Source organism: Salvelinus fontinalis, chromosome 13, assembly GCF_029448725.1.
Source record: "Salvelinus fontinalis isolate EN_2023a chromosome 13, ASM2944872v1, whole genome shotgun sequence".
Lineage (NCBI taxonomy): Eukaryota > Metazoa > Chordata > Actinopteri > Salmoniformes > Salmonidae > Salvelinus > Salvelinus fontinalis.
Window position 1 is genome coordinate 36,382,219 of NC_074677.1, and position 22,728 is coordinate 36,404,946.

The 22,728-nt window shown below is 46.5% G+C and overlaps 2 protein-coding genes across 2 annotated transcripts; one reads left to right on the forward strand and one right to left on the reverse strand.

Annotated features, from left to right (window-relative positions):
* Positions 1-1,164: 1,164 nt before the first annotated feature.
* Positions 1,165-18,672, forward strand: ppm1nb (protein phosphatase, Mg2+/Mn2+ dependent, 1Nb (putative)). Its single transcript, XM_055942664.1, has 6 exons — positions 1,165-2,002; positions 2,690-3,261; positions 15,880-15,997; positions 16,969-17,083; positions 17,215-17,278; positions 17,394-18,672. The coding sequence occupies exons 1-6, from the start codon at positions 1,606-1,608 to the stop codon at positions 17,421-17,423; spliced, it is 1,296 nt and encodes a 431-aa protein (XP_055798639.1). The 5' UTR covers positions 1,165-1,605; the 3' UTR covers positions 17,424-18,672.
* Positions 18,597-22,552, reverse strand: LOC129868566 (potassium channel subfamily K member 13-like). The gene is made up of 3 exons (XM_055942663.1): positions 22,267-22,552; positions 21,195-21,962; positions 18,597-20,546 (listed from the first exon to the last, which is right to left on the reverse strand). The coding sequence occupies exons 2-3, from the start codon at positions 21,529-21,531 to the stop codon at positions 19,531-19,533; spliced, it is 1,353 nt and encodes a 450-aa protein (XP_055798638.1). The 5' UTR covers positions 21,532-21,962; positions 22,267-22,552; the 3' UTR covers positions 18,597-19,530.
* Between the last annotated feature and the right edge of the window lie 176 nt (positions 22,553-22,728).

A 22,728-nucleotide genomic window follows, 5' to 3' on the forward strand; every position in this document is an offset into this window, starting at 1 on the left:
ATCCTGCCAATTGGATACCCCCTCTTTGAGGGCACACACGCACGCGCACACGCACAGACACCAACAGACACACACAAACACCCACACACACTAACACACAAACCCACATTCACGTAACTTGGGGAACCTGAGACATCAGTATGTGTTTTAGTGCAGACAGTTCCTTGGTCTCCAGAGAGATCCTTGGTTCATTGGCCTGTCTGTTATGCAAAACAAAACCCCTCAGTCAATCAAAGGAACAGGTTTTCAAAGTAGGCCTACCACTCTATTAGATCACACCAGAGGTTAGTATTTATGTATAGGCATTTAATCCTTATAGGATTTACAGGTTGATTGATTAGGATTTGAAGAATACAAACCCAAAATAATACAAATCCCTCATGTTACATTCATTTGGAAAAGCACTTGCATGAAGGCGCAAAATAAGGTTCCCCATCATTACTGTGTTCTATTACAAAATTACAAATTAAATCATAAATGCTATATCATCATGCGTTTTCACATAAATCTCACAAATCAAATTTTTTTTGTGCTGTAGATTTAGGTCAGTTTAAAACTCCTCTCTCTAATTACTGCTTAGTACAGTCTAATCACTTAAAATCACTGTAACTAGTCATTCAAATCTGTTCCGTTTTTATTTGCATATGAATTATGAGTATAAATAGTGTCAGGCAGGATGTTCTAAATAAACTGGCCGTGGCCAGAGCTAAGTGCGTCATGCACAAATTCAGCTCAAGGCAAAGTAAAACACTACAAATGCACCACCACATGACTCATAGTGGATTTAAAAGGGAGCATCAGTGTGCATAATATAGATGAGCCTTCTCTCTCTCTTCCTGTCTCTCTTTCTCTCTCCCTCACTCCCAGCCCCTCCCTCCCTCTCAGTCCCTCCTTCCCTCTCTCCCAGTCCGTTCCTTTCACATGCAGTAGTCTGTGCTGCTGTTATAAAAGACTGATGCTTCTGGCTCCTCTAATCTGCAGGCGTAGAAGCCTGATAATCCAGACTCATCAAAGGTCGAGATTAGCAGAGAGCTGGATGGGGAGGGATGGAAAACAGAGGCACAGATAGGAAGACAGGGAGGGAGGGAGAAGTGACAGCGCATGCATGACAGGGATGAGCTATGCTGCTCAGGGATTGGTCTACATAAATAGCCAACCAATCACAGATGAGGCAAACAACAAGACTAGGGGAGAGTTGGAGAAAGAGGGAAGTGCTATGAAAAAGAGAGGGAGAAGGTGAAATCACAGGACTACAGAGGAGAGGCAAAGCTAACAAACACAGAGCAGGGATGAATACAGGAGAGAGTGCAGATCAGTGAGATCTCCAGAGAGAACAGAAAGAGAGAAGAGAGGACTGAAAGGAAGGAGATGGGCAGAGAGAGGGGAGTAAACAGCAAGCAGCAGCACAGAGAAAATCAATCAGCCAGACCAATAGCATCAGCCTGGGAAGCCATGCTCTGAAAGGCTTGGAGAAGCGGGGCTACGCAGGCAGCACACGGCACGGCACAGGCCGAGCCAACAGCCCTGGCCCACAGGCCGACAGGCCCACAGCGGGGGGGAGAGGGAAAGAAGACACCCAGAACCACACTGTCAGCTGCTGTAACCATGAGGACAACACGGAAGGGGAGTGTGGAGATGCCTGCATTTGTCCGGCAGCTGGTGAAGGAGACAGAGAAGAGGGTCAGCTCCTTCTTCAAGGGAGGGGGGCGTGGAGGGGCAGAGCACATGCAGGGGGAGGGGGAGGAGGTGATCCCCAGCCCCTACCTGGACCGTCCCGTCCTGGACAAGCTGACTGAGGAGGGCTGCTCCTGCTGGGGCCTGACCTACGCCCTGGGCAGCATGCAGGGCTGGAGGGCCAACATGGAGGACTACCACAACTGTGTGCCTCAGCTGGGCGCAGGGCTGGCAGACTGGAGCTTCTTTGCTGTGTTTGATGGGCATGCGGGCAACCAAGTGGCACAGTATGCCTCACAACACCTGCTGGATCAGGTCCTAGCTACAGGTGAAACAAACTTAGACAAAACGTTATCATCTGTGTTTGACATACTTCTCATGTTACTTAACAGCCTGTTTCATCTCGTAGTTTAAATAGATGCTTGATACAAAAGAGATGCGTGAACAGATCTTCATATATTGAGTTGATGACTCATTCGAGGGCAGATATTTATATGTAACATTAAGCTCATCGGGGTAAAGCATGTGACTCCTCAGTGATGTATTGAATAGCCTATGTTAGAGAGGTTTATACCTGGTAATAACTATAAATAATCACTACATTTTAGGTTATTGGAGATTAGCAAGATAAAGTAGCAGTGTTGTGGTAAAATATATACGTAGCTGACCAATAACACAAATCATTTTAGCCACTGCTTTTACTGCCTGTGTGCAGTGTGTACTGACTTCCTATGTATACTTACTGCTTGTGTACTGTATGGCCTGTGTGTACTAACTGTATGGCCTGTGTGTACTAACTGTACGGCATGTGTGTACTAACTGTACGGCCTGTGTGTACTAACTGTATGGCCTGTGTGTACTAACTGTACGGCCTGTGTGTACTAACTGTACGGCATGTGTGTACTAACTGTATGGCCCGTGTGTACTAACTGTACGGCCTGTGTGTACTAACTGTATGGGTGTGTGTACTAACTGTATGGCCTGTGTGTACTAACTGTATGGGTGTGTCCTGTAGGAGGGATCGGGCCAGAGGACCACCCTGATCGGGTGAGAGGGAGCTTCACAGATGGCTTCCTACACACAGACAAACACCTGCTGACTGCAGCCCGCCGTGAGGGCTGGGAGCGGGGTGGCACCACCGTGACCTCCACTCTCATCTCACCACGATACTTCTACTTCGCCAACTGTGGAGACTCGCGTGCCATGCTGTGCCGGGCAGGGCAAGTGTGCTTCTCCACTGAGGACCACAAGCCCTACAGCCCTCTGGAGAGGGAGCGCATCGAGAGCGCCGGCGGCTCCGTGTCCCTGCAGCGCATTAACGGCTCCCTGGCTGTGTCCCGCGCCCTGGGGGACTTCAGCTACAAGGGGGCGGAGAACCGGCCGCCCACCCAGCAGATGGTGTCTCCGGAGCCAGAGGTGTGTGTGGTGGAGCGGTCGCCCGGGGATGAGTTCCTGGTGCTGGCCTGTGACGGGGTGTGGGACACGGTCTCCAACGATGAGCTGTGTGCTTTCATCCGCAGCCGTCTGCGCGTCTGCACTGATCTCAGGGACGTCTGCTCCCAGGTCATTGACCTCTGCCTCTATAAGGTCAGTACCCAAGGTCACCTGTAGATCAGTACATATGGACCACATCAGTGATCTGTTAAAATAGTTCCTTCATGTACATGTTGGTGCATAAGTGTATCAGTTCGCTGTCAACATGTGGATGCACTATCCTCAGTGTAGACAGGGCAAAATGTTCTGATCTGGTTAAACATGAGCCACACAGACTGAACATTAGTTAATAAAACGTGATATTATTTTGGCAGAGGCTATGGCTTTATTTTCCATTACATAATAATAATTCCATGAAATAAGATTATCGAGGATATACCAAAACTCAAAGAGTACCTTCTGACCTTCGCAAGGCTGAGACAGACCACTGGGACATGAGAATGTATGACGTCACAATACCTTTACAAACACATACCCACTAGCACACACCTATTGAACACATACTCTGTGAGCTGAGCTGGGCTGGCTTTGACTATCATATCCTCACCTTAGTATGGCTTGGCGGTTATATAACAGTGTTCCAGTTTAGAGATTCTGCTCAACGACCTGAAAATGTCACAGTTTCTAATGCTCTCACACACTTCACCATCATAGTCGAAGGGCGAGTCAGTTCAGTTGTGCATGAAGGAGCAAGTAGGCTATTCATGTTCCTGAAGGGAGACAAAGTGCTTTAGCTTTGCTGTGTGGAGGGTCAGTCATATACAAAGGATAAGGTTGCGTACAGCATTTGTGCATCAGACTCTGCTTTTATTAGCCCACCCAGGTCACATCAGGATCGGACGCGAGGAGGGGGTGCGAGGGGATTATTTAAAATACTCTTTGAAGAGGTAGGATTTCAAATATTTTCAGAAGATGAGCAGGGATTCTGTTGTCCTAGCTTCAGGGGGAAGCTGGTTCTGGGCCAAGAGACCACAGGTGGCAGAGCGGAGTACTCAGGTTGGGGTGTAGGGTTTGAGCCTGAGGTAGGGAGGGGCAGTTCCTCTTGCTGCTCAGTAGTTAAGAACTATGGTCTTGTAGTGGATCTGAGTTTCGACTGGAAGCCAGTGGAGTGTGTGGAGGAGCGGGGTGACACGGGGGAATTTGGGAAGGTTGAACACCAGGCGGGCTGCAGCATTCTGGATAAGTTGCAGGGGTTTGATGGCACAAGCGGGGAGCCCAGCCAACAGCAAGTTACAGTAATACCGACGGGAGATGACAACTGCCTGTATTAGGACCTGCGTCGCTTCCTGTGTGAGGTAGGGTCGTACTCTATGGATGTTGTAGAGCAGGAACCTGCAAGAGCGAGTCACTGCTTTGATGTTTACAGAGAACGACAGGGTGTTGTCCACGCCAAGGTTCTTTGCACTCTGGGAAGGGGACATTTGAGTTGTCAACCTTGATGGAGAGGTCTTGGAGTGGGCAGGCTTTCCCCGGGAGGAAGAGCAGCTCCATCTTGTCCAGGTTGAGCTTGAAGTGGTGGGCTGACATCCAAGCTGAGGCACACTATATATGCAAAATTATGTGGACACCCCTTCAAATTAGTAGATTCGGCTATTTCAGCCACAACCGTTGCTGACAGGTATATAAAATCGAGCACACAGCCATGCAACCCCAACAGACAAACATTGGCAGTATCATAGGATGCCGTCATAGGATGCCACCTTTCCAACAAGTCAGTTTGTCAAATTTCTGCCCTGCTAGAGCTGTCCCGGTCAACTGTAAGTGCTGTTATTGTGAAGTGGAAACGTCTAGGAGCAACAACGGCTCAGCCGCAAAGTGGTGGCTCAAAGAAAGGGACCGCCGAGTGCTGAAGCGTGTAAAGATCGTCTGTTCTCGGTTGCAACACTCACTACCGAGTTCCAAACTGACTCTGGAAGCAACGTCAGCAAATAACTGTTCGTCAGGAGCTTCATGAAATGGGTTTCCATGGCCGAGCAGCCCCACACAAGACTAAGATCACCATGCGCAATGTCAAGCATCAGCTGGAGTGGTGTAAAGCTCGCTGCCTTTGGACTCTGGAGCAGTGGAAAATCGTTCTCTGGAGTGATAAATCACGATTCACCATCTAGCAGTCCGACTGTAATGCTGATGAAGGAGGACCCAAAAGCGACGTAATAGAAACAGAGTCTTTATTCCATTCTTAAACAAACAATGATTCTCCTGGATCTTCTCAAAGGTAATTCCAACACAGGAAACTGAAAACCTCTTGTCAGTAGAGAGGAACGACTGGAGACGCGACCACAGACTGCAGGTCGCTTCAGGAGGACACAGACCGTAGCTGACATAGACACCTGCTCACACGCAGCATCTGACAAAGGCAAAAAACACGACAGGGCGCAACAAGGACACAGAACAGCAAACCTCAAACAAGAATCCGACAAAGACAGAAGCGGAAAACAGAAGGAGAAATAGGGACTCTAATCAGAGGGCAAAATAGGGGACAGGTGTGAAAGACTAAATGAGGTCGTTAGGAGAATGAGAAACAGCTGGGAGCAAGAACGGAACGATAGAGAGAGAGAGCGGGAGAGGGAAAGAGGGAGGAGGAAAGAGAGGAATAGAAAGAGGGAAAGAACCTAATAAGACCAGCAGAGGGAAGCACAGGGACAAGACAAGATGATCAAAGACAAAACATGACAGTACCCCCCCACTCACCAAGCGCCTCCTGGCGCACTCGAGGAGGAACCCTGGCGGCAACGAAGGAAATCATCAATCAACGAACGGTCCAGCACATCCCGAGATGAAACCCAACTCCTCTCTTCAGGACCGTAACCCCCCCAATCCACTAAGTACTGGTGACCACGTCCCCGAGAACGCATGTCCATGATCCTCCGTTCCTTGTAAATAGGTGCGCCCTCGACAAGGACGGGAGGGGGGGAGGGAAGACGAACGGGGGCGCGAAGAAAAGGCTTGACACAAGAGACATGGAAGACAGGGTGGACGCGACGAAGATGTCGCGGAAGAAGCAGTCGCACAGCGACAGGATTAACGACCTGAGAGACACGGAACGGACCAATGAACCGCGGCGTCAACTTGCGAGAAGCTGTCGTAAGGGAAAGGTTACGAGTGGAAAGCCACACTCTCTGACCGCGATAATACCTAGGACTCTTAATCCTACGTTTATTGGCGGATCTCACAGTCCTCCCCGCAAACGAAGGCAGACCGGTAATAAAGTCTAAGGCGATGTGAGACCATGAACGAGAAGGAATGGGAAGCGGTCTGAGACGACCGGCAGGAGGAGAGTTACCTGACTTAGTCTGCGCGCAGTCCGAACAAGCAGCCACGAAACGGCGCGTGTCCCGCTCCTGAGTAGGCCACCAAAACCGCTGGCGAATAGAAGCAAGCGTACCCCGAACGCCGGGGTGGCCAGCTAACTTGGCAGAATGAGCCCACTGAAGAACAGCCAGACGAGTAGAGACAGGAACGAACAGAAGGCTACTAGGACAAGCGCGCGGCGACGCAGTGTGAGTGAGTGCTTGCTTTACCTGTCTCTCAATTCCCCAGACAGTCAACCCGACAACACGCCCTTCAGGGAGAATCCCCTCGGTTCCGGTAGAAACCACAGGAGAACTAAAGAGACGGGATAAAGCATCAGGCTTGGTGTTCTTATTTCCCGGACGATAGGAAATCTCGAACTCGAAACGAGCGAAAAACAATGCCCAACGAGCTTGACGTGCATTAAGTCGTTTGGCAGAACGGATGTACTCAAGGTTCTTATGGTCAGTCCAAACGACAAAAGGAACGGTCGCCCCCTCCAACCACTGTCGCCATTCGCCTAAGGCTAAGCGGATGGCGAGCAGTTCGCGGTTACCCACATCATAGTTGCGTTCCGATGGCGACAAGCGATGAGAAAAGTAAGCGCAAGGATGGACCTTATCGTCAGACTGGAAGCGCTGGGACAGAATGGCTCCCACGCCCACCTCTGAAGCGTCAACCTCGACAATGAATTGTTTAGTGACGTCAGGAGTAACAAGGATAGGGGCGGATGTAAAACGCTTCTTGAGGAGATCAAAAGCTCCCTGGGCGGAACCGGACCACTTAAAGCAAGACTTGACAGAAGTCAGAGCTGTGAGAGGGGCAGCCACTTGACCGAAATTACGAATGAAACGCCGATAGAAATTAGCGAAACCGAGAAAGCGCTGTAACTTGACACGTGACTTAGGAACGGGCCAATCGCTGACAGCCTGGACCTTAGCGGGATCCATCTGAATGCCTTCAGCAGACAGATAATCCTCGAGAGCCTTACGTTCGGGAGCCGACAGAGAGAATAGTCTACCCCGAGGGGGAGTGGTCCCCGGAAGGAGATCAATACAACAATCATACGACCGGTGAGGAGGAAGAGAGTTGGCTCTGGACCGACTGAAGACCGTGCGTAGATCATGATATTCCTCCGGTACTCCTGTCACATCACCAGGTTCCTCCTGAGTAGAGGGGACAGAAGAAACAGGAGGGATAGCAGACATTAAACACTTCACATGACAAGAAACGTTCCAGGATAGGATAGAAATACTAGACCAATTAATAGAAGGATTATGACATACTAACCAGGGATGACCCAAAACAACAGGTGTAACAGGTGAACGAAAAATCAAAAAGGAAATGGTCTCACTGTGGTTACCAGATACTGTGAGGGTTAAAGGTAGTGTCTCACATCTGATACTGGGGAGAGGACTACCATCTAAGGCGAACATGGGTGTGAGCCTCCCTAACTCTCTGAGAGGAATGTCATGTTTCCGAGCCCATGCTTCGTCCATAAAACAACCCTCAGCCCCAGAGTCTATCAAGGCACTGCAGGAAGCAGCCGACCCGGTCCAGCGTAGATGGACCGACAAGGTAGTACAGGATCTTGATGGAGAGACCTGAGTAGTAGCGCTCACCAGTAGCCCTCCGCTTACTGATGAGCTCTGGCCTTTAACTGGACATGACATGACAAAATGTCCAGCAGCACCGCAATAGAAGCAAAGGCGGTTGGTGATTCTCCGTTCCCTCTCCTTAGTCGAGATGTGAATACCTCCCAGCTGCATGGGTTCAGTCTCTGAGCCGATGAGAGAAGATGGTTGAGATGCGGAGAAGGGAAACCCCGTTAACGCGAGCTCTCTTCCACGAGCTCGGTGACGAAGATCTACCCGTTGTTCTATGCGGATGGCGAGTGCAATCAAAGAGTCCACGCTGGAAGGAACCTCCCGGGAGAGAATCTCATCCTTAACCTCAGCGTGGAGTCCCTCCAGAAAACGAGCGAGCAACGCCGGCTCGTTCCAGTCACTGGATGCAGCAAGAGTACGAAACTCTATAGAGTAATCCGTTATGGATCGATCACCTTGACATAGGGAAGCCAGACCCCTGGAAGCCTCCTTCCCAAAAACTGAACGATCAAAGACCCGTATCATCTCCTCCTTAAAGTTCTGATAAACGTTAGAACACTCAGCCCTTGCCTCCCAGATAGCTGTGCCCCACTCCCGAGCCCGACCAGTAAGGAGTGATATGACGTAAGCGATCCGAGCTCTCTCTCCAGAGTATGTGTTGGGCTGGAGAGAGAACACAATATCACACTGGGTGAGAAAGGAGCGACACTCAGTGGGCTGCCCAGAGTAACATGGTGGATTATTAACCCTAGGTTCCGGAGACTCGGAAGACCAGGAAGTAGCTGGTGGTACGAGACGAAGACTCTGAAACTGTCCTGAGAGATCGGAGACCTGAGCGGCCAGGGTCTCAACGGCATGACGAGCAGCAGACAATTCCTGCTCGTGTCTGCCGAGCATTGCCCCCTGGATCTTGACGGCAGTGTTGAGAGAATCCGTAGTCGCTGGGTCCATTCTTGGTCGGATTCTTCTGTTATGCTGATGAAGGAGGACCCAAAAGCGACGTAATAGAAACAGAGTCTTTATTCCATTCTTAAACAAACAATGATTCTCCTGGATCTTCTCAAAGGTAATTCCAACACAGGAAACTGAAAACCTCTTGTCAGTAGAGAGGAACGACTGGAGACGCGACCACAGACTGCAGGTCGCTTCAGGAGGACACAGACCGTAGCTGACATAGACACCTGCTCACACGCAGCATCTGACAAAGGCAAAAAACACGACAGGGCGCAACAAGGACACAGAACAGCAAACCTCAAACAAGAATCCGACAAAGACAGAAGCGGAAAACAGAAGGAGAAATAGGGACTCTAATCAGAGGGCAAAATAGGGGACAGGTGTGAAAGACTAAATGAGGTCGTTAGGAGAATGAGAAACAGCTGGGAGCAAGAACGGAACGATAGAGAGAGAGAGCGGGAGAGGGAAAGAGGGAGGAGGAAAGAGAGGAATAGAAAGAGGGAAAGAACCTAATAAGACCAGCAGAGGGAAGCACAGGGACAAGACAAGATGATCAAAGACAAAACATGACACCGACGAACTAATCTGGATTTGGCGGATGCCAATAGACGCTACCTTCCCTAATGCATAGTGCCAAAATGGTCTGGGGCTGTTTTTCATGGTTCGGACTAGGCACCTCAGTTCAAGTGAAGGGAAATTTTAACGCTACAGCATACAATCACATTCTAGACTATTCTGTTTTTCCAACTTTGTGGCAACAGTTTAAGGAAGGCCCTTTCCTGTTTCAGCATGACAATGCCCCTGTACACAAAGCGAGGTCCATACAGAAATGGTTTGTCGAGATTGAGGTGGAAGGAAGAAGTTGACTGTCCTGCAAAGAGCCTTGACCTCAACCCCATTGAACACCTTTGGGATGAATTGGAACGCCGACTGCAAACCAGGCCTAATCGCCCAACATCATTGCCGACCTCACTAATGCTCTTGTGGCTGAATGGAAGCAGGTCCCCACAGCAATGTTCCAACATCTAGTGGAAAGCCTTACCAGAAGAGTGGAGACAGCAACTCCATATTAATGCACATGATTTTAGAATGAGATGTTCGACGAGCAGGTGTCCACATACTTTTGGTCATGTAGTGTATCTGCCAGGCACGCAGAGATGCGTGTTGCCACCTGGGTGTCATCCGCATAGCAGTAATAGGAGAGACCATGCGAGGATATGACAGAATCAAGTGACTTGGTGTATAGAGAGAAGAAGAGAGGGCCTAGAACTGAGCCCTGAGGGACACCTGTGTTGAAAGTATGTGGTGCAGACAGATCCGCTCCACGTCACCTGGTAGGAGTGGCCAGCCAGGTAGGATGCAATCCAAGAGTGTGCAGAGCCTGAGACACCCAGCCCTGAGAGGGTAGAGAGGAGAATCTGATGGTTCACATTGTTGAATGTTGTGGCTAGATCTAGGAGGATGAGAACAAAGGAGAGAGTGTCAGCTTCGGCAGTGCGGAGAGCTTTCGTGACACAGAGAAGAGCAGTCTCGGTTGAGTGACCTGTCTTGAAGCCTGACTGGTTAGGGTCAAGAAGATTGTTCTGAGAGAGATAGAGAGAGAGTTGGTCAGAGACAGCACACTCAAGAGTTTTGGAAACAAAAGACAGTTATACCGGTCTGTAATTTTTGGCGTCAGAGGGGTCAAGTGTTGGTTTCTTGAGGGGAAGGACTCTGGCCATTTTAAAGTCAGCGGGGACACAGCCAGTGGTCAGGGATGAGTTTATGAGGAATGGGAGGTCTCCAGAGATGGTCTGGAGAAGGGGATGGAGTAAAGAGAGCAGGTTGTCAGGCGGCCGGACCACACTAATCGCAGGATTTGATCTGAAGAGAGAGGTAGAAAGAGGTCAAGGTGTAGGGTAGTTCTGTGTGAGTGGGACCAGTGGACTCAAAAGGCTGAGGGAATGAGAAGGAAATGTGGTCACCCTTCTTTTCAAAGTGTTTGACAAAGTCATCCGCAGAGCGGGAGGAGGAGGGGAGGATTAATCTTTTACTGCAATGGGCTCAATCAGGGTCACAAAGAGTGTATCTTGGTCGTCTTTAACACATTTACCTTGAAACAGAAGTGTACACCTTACACATATGGTTATTGGCTTTAAAAAAAAAAGAAAACACCTGTACCGTGTCAAATAGAGTTGAAATTTAATGCATTCCAATATTACACTTTATGTACTGTACATCACAGAATATAACACCTGTTTAACATAGAAACACCTGACTTTCTGCAGGTTTTTGAAATAATCTTTATTAATGAAATTATAAAAAATATGAATAACATTCCATCCATGAGGCCAAAGAGGGTAGTTTTGGTCATTGACTGCAGGAAAGGGCTACGGGGGAGGTGAAGGTCGAAAAGAGCCAGAAGCTTGAAATTTACAGTGATGGAAGGTAGGTGAACAGCCTCTAGTAAGAGGAGGTCAAGCGTATTGCCTGCCTTGTGAGTGGGAGGAGACTGGGAACAGGTGAGGTCAAAAGAGGCAAGGAAGGGAAGAAAGAGTTCAAAACACTGCCAGAGACAGACCAGGAATCCCACATCGTTGTGCATGCAGGGTTCACTAAATTAGAAGGGTTGCAGCCGAGGGGTGGGGTGCATCTGTAAAGCCCACAGGAGAGGAGGGAACAGGTATAGAAAACACACACATAGTTGGCAAAGCTACAAAAGATCAAAATGAGATAATCTGAAAATAACTAAATCAAATCCAATTTTATTTGTCACATACACGTTTAGCAGATGTTATTGCGGGTGTAGCGAAATGCTTGTGTTCCTAGCTCCAACAGTGCAGTAGTATCTAAAATTCACAGCAATACACACAATACACACAACCTAAAAGTAAAAGAATGGAATTAAGGAATATATATATATATTAGGATGAGCAATGTCAGAGTGTCATGGACTAAATACAATAGAATAGAATACATTATATACAGTACCAGTCAAATATTTGGACACACCTACTCAATCAAGGGTTTTTCTATATTTTTACTATTTTCTATGTTGTAGAATAATAGTGAAGACAAAAACTTTAAAATAACACAAAATATATTTTATATTAGAGATTCTTCAAAGTAGCTACCCTTTGCCTTGATGACAGCTTTGCACACTCTTGGCATTCTCTCAACCAGCTTCACGAGGAATTGTTTTTCACCAGTCTTGAAGGAGTCCCCACATATGCTGAGCACTTGTTGGCTGCTTTTCCTTCACTCTGCGGTCCAACTCATCCCAAACCATCTCAACTGCGTTGAGGCAGGGTGATTGTGGAGGCCAGGTCATCTGATGCAGCACTCCATCACTCTCCTTCCTTGTCAAATAGCCCTTACACAGCCTGGAGGTGTATTTTGGGTCATTGTCCTGTTGAAAAACAAATGATAGTCCAACTAAGCGCAAACTAGATGGGATGGCGTATCGCTGTGGAATGCTGTTGTAGCCATGCTGGTTAAGTGTGCCTTGAATTCTAAATAAATCACAGACAGTGTCACCAGCAAGGCACCCCCACACCATCACACCTCCTCCTCCATGCTTCACGGTGGGAACCACACATGCGGAGATCATCCGTTCACGTACTCTGCGTCTCACAAAGACACGGCGATTGGAACCAAAAATCTCAAATTTGGACTCATCAGACCAAAGGACAGATTTCCACCGGTCTAATGTCCATTGCTCATGTTTTTTGGCCCACGCAAGTCTCTTCTTATTACCGGTGTCCTTTAGTAGTGGTTTCTTTGCAGCAATTCGACCATGAAGGCCTGATTCACGCAGTCTCCTCTGAACAGTTGATGTTGAGATGTGTCTGTTACTTGAACTCTGTGAGGTGCAATCTGAGGTGAAGTTAATTACCGATTTCTGAGGCTGGTACCTCTAATGAACGTATCCTCTGCAGCAGAGGTAATTCGGGGCTTCCTTTCCTGTGATGGTCCTCATGAGAGCCAGTTTCATCATAGCACTTGGTAGTTTTTGCAACTGCACTTGAAGAAACTTTCAAAGTTCTTAAAATTTTCCGAAATGACTGACCTTCATGATTTAAAGTAATGACTGACTGTCGTTTCTCTTTGCTTATTTGAGCTGTTCTTGCCATAATGTGGACTTGGTCTTTTACCAAATAGGGCTCTTCTGTCACAATACAACGGATTGGCTCAAATGCATTAAGAAGGAAAGAATTTCCACAAATTAACTTTTAACAAGGCACACATGTTAATTGGCTTCTCAAATGACTGCCTCGCCTGGTTCACCAACTACTTCTCAGATAGTGTTCAGTGTGTTAAATCGGAGGGCCTGTTGTCCAGACCTCTGGCAGTCTCTAGGGGGTGCCACAGGGTTTAATTCTGTGGCGACTCTTTTCTCTGTATATATCAATGATGTTGCTCTTGCTGCTGGTGATTCTCTGATCCACCTCTACGCAGACAACATCATTCTGTATACATCTGGCCCTTCTTAGGACACTGTACTAACAAACCTCCAAACAAGCTTCAATGCCATACAACACTCCTTCCGTGGCCTCCAACTGCTTTAAATTCTAGTAAAACTAAGTGCATGCTCTTCAACCGATTGCTGCCCGTACCCTCCCACCCGACTAGCATCACAACTCTGGATGGTTCTGACTTAGAATATGTGGACAACTACAAATACCTAGGTGTCTGGTTAGACTGTAAACTCACCTTCCAGACTCACATTAAGCATCTCCAATCCAAAATTAAATCTAGAATCGTCTTCATATATCGCAACAAAGCCTCCTTCACTCATGCTGCCAAACATCCTTGTTAAACCCTCGTAAAACTGACTATGCTACCGAACCTTGACTTCGGCGATGTTACAAAATAGCCTCCAACACCTACTACTCAGCAAACTGTATGTAGCCTATCACTGTGCCATCCGTTTTGTCACCAAAGCCCCATATACTACCCACCACTGCGACCTGTGTCCTCTCGTTGGCTGGCCCTCACTACATATTCATCGCCAAACCTACTGGCTCCAAGTCATCTATAAGTATTTTCTAGGTAAAGCCCCACCTATCTCAGCTCACTGGTCACCATAGCAACACCCACCCGTAGCATGTGCTCCAGCAGGTATATTTCACTGGTCATCCCCAAAGCCAACACTTCCTTTGGCCACCTTTCCTTCCAGTTCTCTGCTGCTAATGACTGGAACAACCTGCAAAAATCTCTGAAGCTGGAGTCATATCTCCCTCTCTAACTTTAAGCATCAGTTGTCAGAGCAGCTTACCGATCACTGTACCTGTACACAGCCAGTCTGTAAATAGCACACCCAACTACCTCATCCCCATATTATTACTTACCCTCTTACCCTCTTGCTCTTTTGCACCCCAGAATCTCTACTTGCACGTCATCATCTGCACATCTATCAGTGTTAAAATGCTAAATTGAAATTATTTCGACACTATGGCCTATTTATTGCCTTATCTCCCTAATCTTACTACAGTTGCACACACTGTATATAGATTTTTTTCTATTGTGTTATTGACTGTACGTTTGTTTATCCCATGTGTAACTCTGTGTTGTTTTTGTCGCACTGCTATGCTTTATCTTGGCCAGGTCGCAGTTGTAAATGAGAACTTGTTCTCAACTGGCCTACCTGGTTACCTTAAGAAGCTGGTTGAGAGAACGCCAAGATCGTGCAAAGCTGTCATCAATTCAAAGGGTGGCTACTTTGAAGAATCTCAAATATAAAATATATTTTGATTTGTTTAACACTTTTTTGGTTACTACATGATTCCATGTGTTATTTCATAGTTTTGATGTCTTCACTATTAGTCTACAATGTAGAAAATAGTAAAAATAAAGAAACCCCTTGAATGAGTAGGTGTGTCCAAACGTTTGACTGGTACTGTACAGTATAGCAAAAATATGTAAACATTATTAAAGTGACTAGTGTTCCATTATTAAAGTGGCCAGTGATTTCAAGTCTATGTATATGTGGCAGCAGCCTCTAAGGTGCCTAGTGATGGCTATTTAACAGTCTGATGGCCTTGAGATAGAAGCTGTTTTTCAGAAGAGAAGTGGTCATAGTTGGAGGTAAGATACTCAAGTAAGAGAGTGGTGTGGAGCCTTCCTCTCTTTCCTTCCTCAAATAACTCTACAGCACCTTCTTTGTTTCAGCGACGGTCTTAGATTTGCAACGCGACCGCCACTGAGAAAACATGGGAGACTGAAGCGCTAGTAATAATTGCCTTGCAGAGGTGAAGAGCACACCTCCATGATACCAATTGCTGATTGCCTATGAGAGGAGAAACCACTCCCCCTCCAATACAGCCACTGATTACAAAGACGACAACAGTCGCAAATTGCCCTGCTCCTTAATCCTGGTTGAGGTGTCAACAATCATCTGCAATTAATAGCAGTCAGCAGTTCATGCACCACGTAGGCTACAGGGAAGACAGGCAGTACTCTATCATTTGAGAGTGGGGTAATTTCTAGAACAAAGGGGGCCTAATCTTGTAAGGATCAGACAAACACAGAAGAGAAGTGGTCGTAGTTGGAGGTCAAAGGTCACTATTTAGCAGGCTGTGGTAATCCTGCTAGTAGCCTTCTACTAAGCCTTGTTTGGCACTCACCTGATTTGGCACTTGACCAACAACAATATCTACAGCTCAATAAATGTTCACCATTATCATAATGGAGGGAAAGATTATCCTATCTCGCACACTGTTTAGAGAATGCAGCGTACATCACTAAAATTTGTTAACAACAGTCAACCCTCTTTACAAATGTGAGATGTACTTATGTCAGGTCTGTACTGTGTCCTACCATGAGGTCATCTCTGTGTACTGTGACTGTACTAACCCTGGTTGGCTTGTTCTGTCTGCAGGGCAGTCTGGACAACATCAGCATAATCTTGGTCTGCTTCCCTGGCGCCCCCCAGCTCTCAGCAGAGGCACTACACCAGGAGGCAGCGCTTGAAGACCTGCTGGAGTCTAAAGTGGCAGGTGCAGTATTGTGGCGGTCCTTGTGAGGATAATTATATTCACTCACTTCAGTTTATCCAATTTAACCCCAAATCAGTTTACAACAAGATTTACACTACTATAGTTGGGTCGTTCCACAAATTAGGCACCTTTGAGTACCTAAAAACACCAACACTCTGTCATAAAGAGCACGTTAAACTTAATAAAAAACACATCTTCCCATCTCAAGAGGTTAAATAAAAGAAATACTATAGTAAGTACAAATAAAGTAACAGTGTTGACAACTTCTTAAATCAGCCATAAATCCCCTTGTGACAGAAGGAAAAGAAGCTTGTTGTGTACAACAAGGAGGGGCGATTGAATGCAATCTTCACCCCAAAACAGTTCTGGAAAAAAATGTCTAGCCTGTCTGTTCATAGCTAACATGGTTGACGTGGTGTGATCGACCCGCTCAGTTTTCCACCACGAAACATCAGAAAATGGCCAAAAAGAGTAGAACCAGCTCACCTGCTTTTACACTGTGATTTGACTATTAGATGTTCAATACTTCTTTTGAAAAAGATATTAAAACAAGAGTTCAGTTCAAGTAACAGTGTTGACAAAATGCAACAAAATAACTAGGGCTTTGCAATGATGGTGACAATTTGGAGAAATATTGGGGTTAAAATAGTCCTATAAGTCACAGAGGATGCTTAAAAGGACATGTACAAATGCTGAATTTCTGGCACTTTAGCAAGTCTTTATTAATATAAAAAAATCTGATTTATTCAATATTAAAGGCAACTTCATTTAATATAACAGGCTTTAACATTCAATATCTGTGCACAATTTCTACTTCAAATATCAATGCAAGGAATGCAAAAGGCACTCATTTTGTGGAGTGAAACAGTTCATTGACACAGAGAGGGCAGGTGCACTATTGTCAAGTACGCTACATGTATAATTTCAATCATTGTTTTTCTTTTAACTACTCCCCTCTTCCCTTTTGATAGAGATTTATGAGGAGCTGAGTTCCCAGGGGGAGGATCCTGACCTGCTGTCTGTCCTCACTGTGCTGGCAAACACTGATGTCCCAGGTTTACCACCTGGAGGCGGTCTGCAGAGCAAGTAAGTGAATCTGAGTGCATTGTGCCAAAAGTTAATTACAGCGCAATAGGTACTAAATAACAAAGTGCAATAAGGATCCTCTGAGTAGAGAGACACTGCTTGTCCTCTAACCTGTTTCCTGTGTGTTGCAGAAGGAACTGTATCATCTCTGCCTATTACGAAAAGAAAGAGGCACACAATCCTACTACACCTAATGTAAGTGTTTGTATTTATATCAAGCTATCTTAGTTACTATACCAATACTACGTCATCTCTGAGCGGGTCAGTATTTATGGACAATCACTTAACAGCAGTCCACATTTTTCTCCAGGGGCTTGGTGTTTCTGAGAAGCTCGTCTAGGCTCTGTTGTCTGGGAACCGTCTCAGGAACACAACCAATGACAAAATAAAAACTGTTTTCATTATGTGGCAATTCAATCAATCACAAAAGGGAAGCTGAGGAAGGAATATTGTCGCATCCCTCCTGCCAAGCAACATCCTGACGTGACAAGTAAAATGCAATTTGTGAACTATAGATTTTATATTTCTACAATATAGGGAACATTTTATTTTATAGGACCTGACACTTTTAAACTCAGAGATTCTGGCTTAGCAATATGATCCAGTAGTTGACAACACATCTGAATTATATTTATCCCATATGGATAACAATGTCATATTCTAATTGTTATATTATTTAAAAATGGAATTCAATGAGGTAAAACTAGCACCAGTATTCTTTGCACAACTTCTATAGGTATGGATTTCAGGTTGATGTTTAGTGTTGAGTCATCAAACCTCTCTCTCTCTGTCCTGTGTTTGGTCTGGTTGGCATGACCTGTACTGTGCTGCCTTACCGACCTTGATGACAGTAGATTTAATAACATGTTACAGTGATATGACCAAGACAAACCCAAGAAAGGTCAGTAGATTGATGAATGTGTTAATGTATTATCATATGTGATTTAAATGAGTATGTACTTTACTTACATACTGTGTAGTGTGTATAGACACTACATGTTAAAAGTCATGACTGTTTTCAGCCTAAATAAAGATGATTTGACTGAATAAGAACTTGCAGAGAATTTACTAGAGAGCACCACAGCATCCACTTACATCTCCATCAAGTGGCTTTCAACTACATATTTATAATGACAAATATTTTGATAGTTAACGTGGTTAACTAATATGCCAGATCATTAAAGGTTTTACTGTGTTTTAAATTATTACTGCCGGATGGTAAATCACAGACAACGAAGAGACTTCATTTCATTTATGTCCACCAGGAGGAGTTGTCTCTCAATACAAAAGTGTTCAGCCTTCTTCTTTTTGAACGTTTCTGTTTAAAAGTGTGCTATGAAACACCTTGGTGAGGATAATATGGTACATGATGTTCATGTTGTAAAGAGATAAGTATGCATGATCAAGGTGACTCTTGAGGGAATATCTGCATAGGTGTGAGGGGCCCTGATCAGTTAGGTACTGTTAAAATGAACACAGAAAATTGGCAATCCATAAAAATTGGATGAGATAGTCACACTCTCACACCGTTTATTGACATAAATACCTTTCCAAATGCTATATTTGATTAAATGTGCTTTCTTTCAACATCCTATTTGTCAGAGTTATCTTGATGATTGCATTGCATTTTAATGTGACCTCCATCTCAGCCATCAGAAGATGAAGAGGTTTTATCTTCCTTTTACAGCTCTCATACTGTGTGTCTGAGGGCTTTCTATCTAATTAACGCAACACAATTGAAATGTGATACATATTCAACAGGTTCTCTAGCAGAGCCCTAGACATTAGGTGACTGAGGATACAAATACAGAATATGGGTAAATTTCTATGTTCACTGATGCCACCCCACGCAAATCCATTGTGTTGTGGAGGAGCTCAGGACACATCTGAAAGGCTCTCATAAATCAGTGGGTCTCCTCCAGACCCCCTCCACATCTCCATACTCCACACAAAGCCTGATTGCGTTCAGCATTGCATTCGAGCCAATCACTTGAGCCTCTCAAACCCTCTCCAGACATATGCTGTTGAAATGGAAGGTGTCTGTCCACCGCATCTCCCCACAGAACCAAGCGGGATCATTCTGTCTCAGGAGATCAGTGATCGTCATGAATGTTTGGCATTCTGAGAAGCTGTCAGACAGAACAGAGGTATGCTGTGGGTTATAATCATGTCTACAACTAGAAATCTAGCTAACCTCAATATGATTTACATTGAAAACAAATTTGGCAAATATGTATGGCCAGCTGTAGCATCCAACTGTTCTGTTTCACTACTGTTTGATCTACAAACAATGCTCATTCTGAGGATGAAACGTTGCTAGTTTTTTTTAGACATAACAGGAGAAGATCCAGCATCCAGTCTAGCTCCAGTCATATTTCAATAACCCAAACAAAACAGTGCTTTATTTCTGAGTTGGTGTGAATAGGTTTGGTTGGGGTCAGGTGGGACTACCTGTCCACACTGGTCTCCTGCAGGCGGTTGTTCATAATGGCGAATGCACCCACCCCCCCAGAGAAGCCATTGTGGCGAGGAACGTGGCTCTGCCTGGGGCCCTGCTGGGCTGTCTCACACAGCTGCTTCTGCAGCAGTGCCAAAGACACCTTATTGGACGCTGTGAAGTCATTCACCGAAATCATCTCCCCAGAGAGACGCCGGCCCCCAGCGACCCCGTCCACCCCCGCTCCGGCATCCGTCTCGCTGTCACACACTGTCTCCACAGAGGCGTCCGTGTAGCGATGTCGCCCTGTGGGGACTTGGGACGGGGTGGGCTGCACGGCGTTGCGTTTGAAGTGCTGCTGACGGAGTCGTGCAGGTGGAGGCCTCAAGCCAGAGTGCTTTTTATGGAGGCAGGGGCAGCAGACCCGCCTGCGGAGGCCTCTCTTAGGGCACGAGCAGGGACAGCGTCGGCCTGGACAAGCCAGCCGGGCCAGGATCCAGTTGAGAGTCTGTTTGATGATGATGGAGATGACGTTGAAGAGCGAGTAGATGCAGCACACGCCCATGAGGATGAAGAGGCAGTTGCCCAGGCGATAGGCTTCCTGGGCCTCATAGTGCTCCCTCTGGCTGCTCACCAGGTCCCCGAAGCCGATGGTGCTGAAGGCCACAAAGCAGAAGTACAGGGAGTCCATGTAGCTCCAGTCCTCCATGGAGCAGTACAGAGAGGAGGCGCTGCAAGCGATCAGCACAGACGCCACCCCCAGGATCAGCATCACGTAGTAGACAGAGGGCTTCCAGCCCTCCAGACTGTCCTCCTCACTGCGGGGCTCCTCGGCCCCTGACACAGCCCCCAACCCCGAGCGCCTCATCCTCCGCTCGTGGCACCAACGCATGATGTAGGCCAGCATGGTGATGATCCTCTCCAGGAAGAGGTTGAAGAAGAGAATGGTGGCGGCACAGCCGATGAGGCCGTAGAAGATCAGGAATATCTTACCAGGGATGGTAGCTGGGGTGTTCATACCAAAGCCTGGTGGGAAAGAGTACAAAAGAGAAGGGTCAATGTGAAAATTGTTTGGCAATTAAGTGCCCCTACAGTTGTTCTTAATTAGCACTACATAATTAGCACTACTATGTCGAGATGACAAAAGACGTGGAGATATTAGCATTGATTTTGATATCAGCATTTTGGCTTCATGCTATGAATGTAGCTGATATTAGTGAGGGATAACCATTTCACAGTACTGGGTACTTCCAAATTATGTTAACATAAACTAAAAATAAGGGAGACTGAATGAGTCATGAAGACAGGAGCTGAGGGAGAGAAGGGATGAGATGGCAATCCTGTTGTCTGTTAAAAATGGGGGCATTGTTCAGTCATGAGTAGTGTTCACATTGAAAAAGTCATAGCAAAGCAAATCAACCTCACATGCCAACATTTAATTGAAATTAAACTAATTTGACAATAGTGTCTCGGAGTCTAACCGATCATCCATCTAATCCCCGTAGCCTCCTCTCCTCTCTCTTCACCCCCATCATCTACTCAATACGTCCTCTACATTATACTGTGTATCTGTTGAGACAGTTGTGTTCGGATGTTTGCATCTACATGACAACAAAGAATTGCATCTTTAATACCCTGTCTCTGACCCTCAACGAAAGCAGCTGTCCAACTCACCGATGGTGGACACCACCGTGCCGACAAAGTAGAAGGCTCCAGAGAAGTCCCAGCGGGGCCTAAGAGCGTCCACTCTGATCCCGGCCCCGTTGGCCTCTTCATACTGGCGCAGGAGCGTATGCAGGGCTCCCAGGCTCACCCGGTGGCTCAGGGTAAAGTTGGCCAGCTGCTGGTCCCAGAGGAGGCGGGCACGGAGCTCGGAGGGGCGCTCCAGGGCGGAGAACACAGCTGCCCCACACAGCAGATAGAGCAAGATGAGCCCTGCCAGCAGGCAGAAGCGGGCATTGTCCTCATTGAGGGGCAGGGGGCAGCAGCCACCATCCCGTTTACGAGCCATGAGTGCAGCTGGCCCGGCACAGATACACGAACCACCGCACTAACATACACTGCCTGTCTGAGCCTGTCTTATTAACACCACTCAGGTCACTCACTACACATACATTACATACACCAAACTACCACCCACACACACACAAACACACACACACAACACGCTTAACAAGCCCTAATGTGCTAAAGCAAACTGGGTACTCACACAGAAAACCGACACACACAGCTGGCCCCCTAGGCCAGAGGATGTTGATGGTTGGTCCATCCAGAGCTCTCTCAATGTGGTGTAATGTCCTGAGTGGTCATTCACGTTCCTTATGAGTTCCGAATCTGATGAACAGTTTCACAGATTGTCAGCTGTGTGATGATGTGCCCACTGATAGAAGAGAACTCCTGACTGTTTGGTCACTGTGTAAGACTCTGGAATCCTGCACTGGTCTGTGAACAAGATATCGGTACCAGTGGGCAATTCATTTGGTATTGGCATTGTTTTCAATCAACAAGTACAAATCATTTCCCCATCTTTCTCAAAATGTGTATATAAATTTACTGACATCTGTCGTGTAAAGTAAAACCATCATGAACCACTAGAGCTCTTTACTATGCCTGAAAATCAAAAACATCACAAAAGCCTACACTTCTCATAGTTTGGATCTTTGTTTTTGTTACATGAAATGTTCATAAGGCGCTTTGATAATTAATATCATATATTATCTGAAATATAAAGAGAGACAAAACATACCTGATTTTATATATCTTGATTAATCCGATGATTCCACAATTTATTCAAACAGTTTTTGTCCATCGTCATGGTGAGACTTGATCTGCGGTTCGAGGTAGCCTATCTGCGCTGGGTACACATTTCCGAGGATCTGATGATCAGTGACAATGGAGATGGGGGAGATGTGGAGAAGCAATCTGATCCGTAAATGTTGCCATCACAGACTTAAATATATTCGTTGTTTAAGTGTGTGTGTGTGTGTGAGAGAGTGAGAGAGAGAGGGAGAGGCAGGGAGAGAGGCAGAAAGAGAGAGAGACAGGGAGAGAGAGAGAGAGAGAGAGAGAGAGAGAGAGAGAGAGAGAGAGAGAGAGAGAGAGAGAGAGAGAGAGAGAGAGGGAGAGAGAGAGAGAGAGAGAGAGAGAGAGAGAGAGAGAGAGAGAGAGAGAGAGAGAGAGAGAGAGAGAAAGGGAGAGGCAGGGAGAG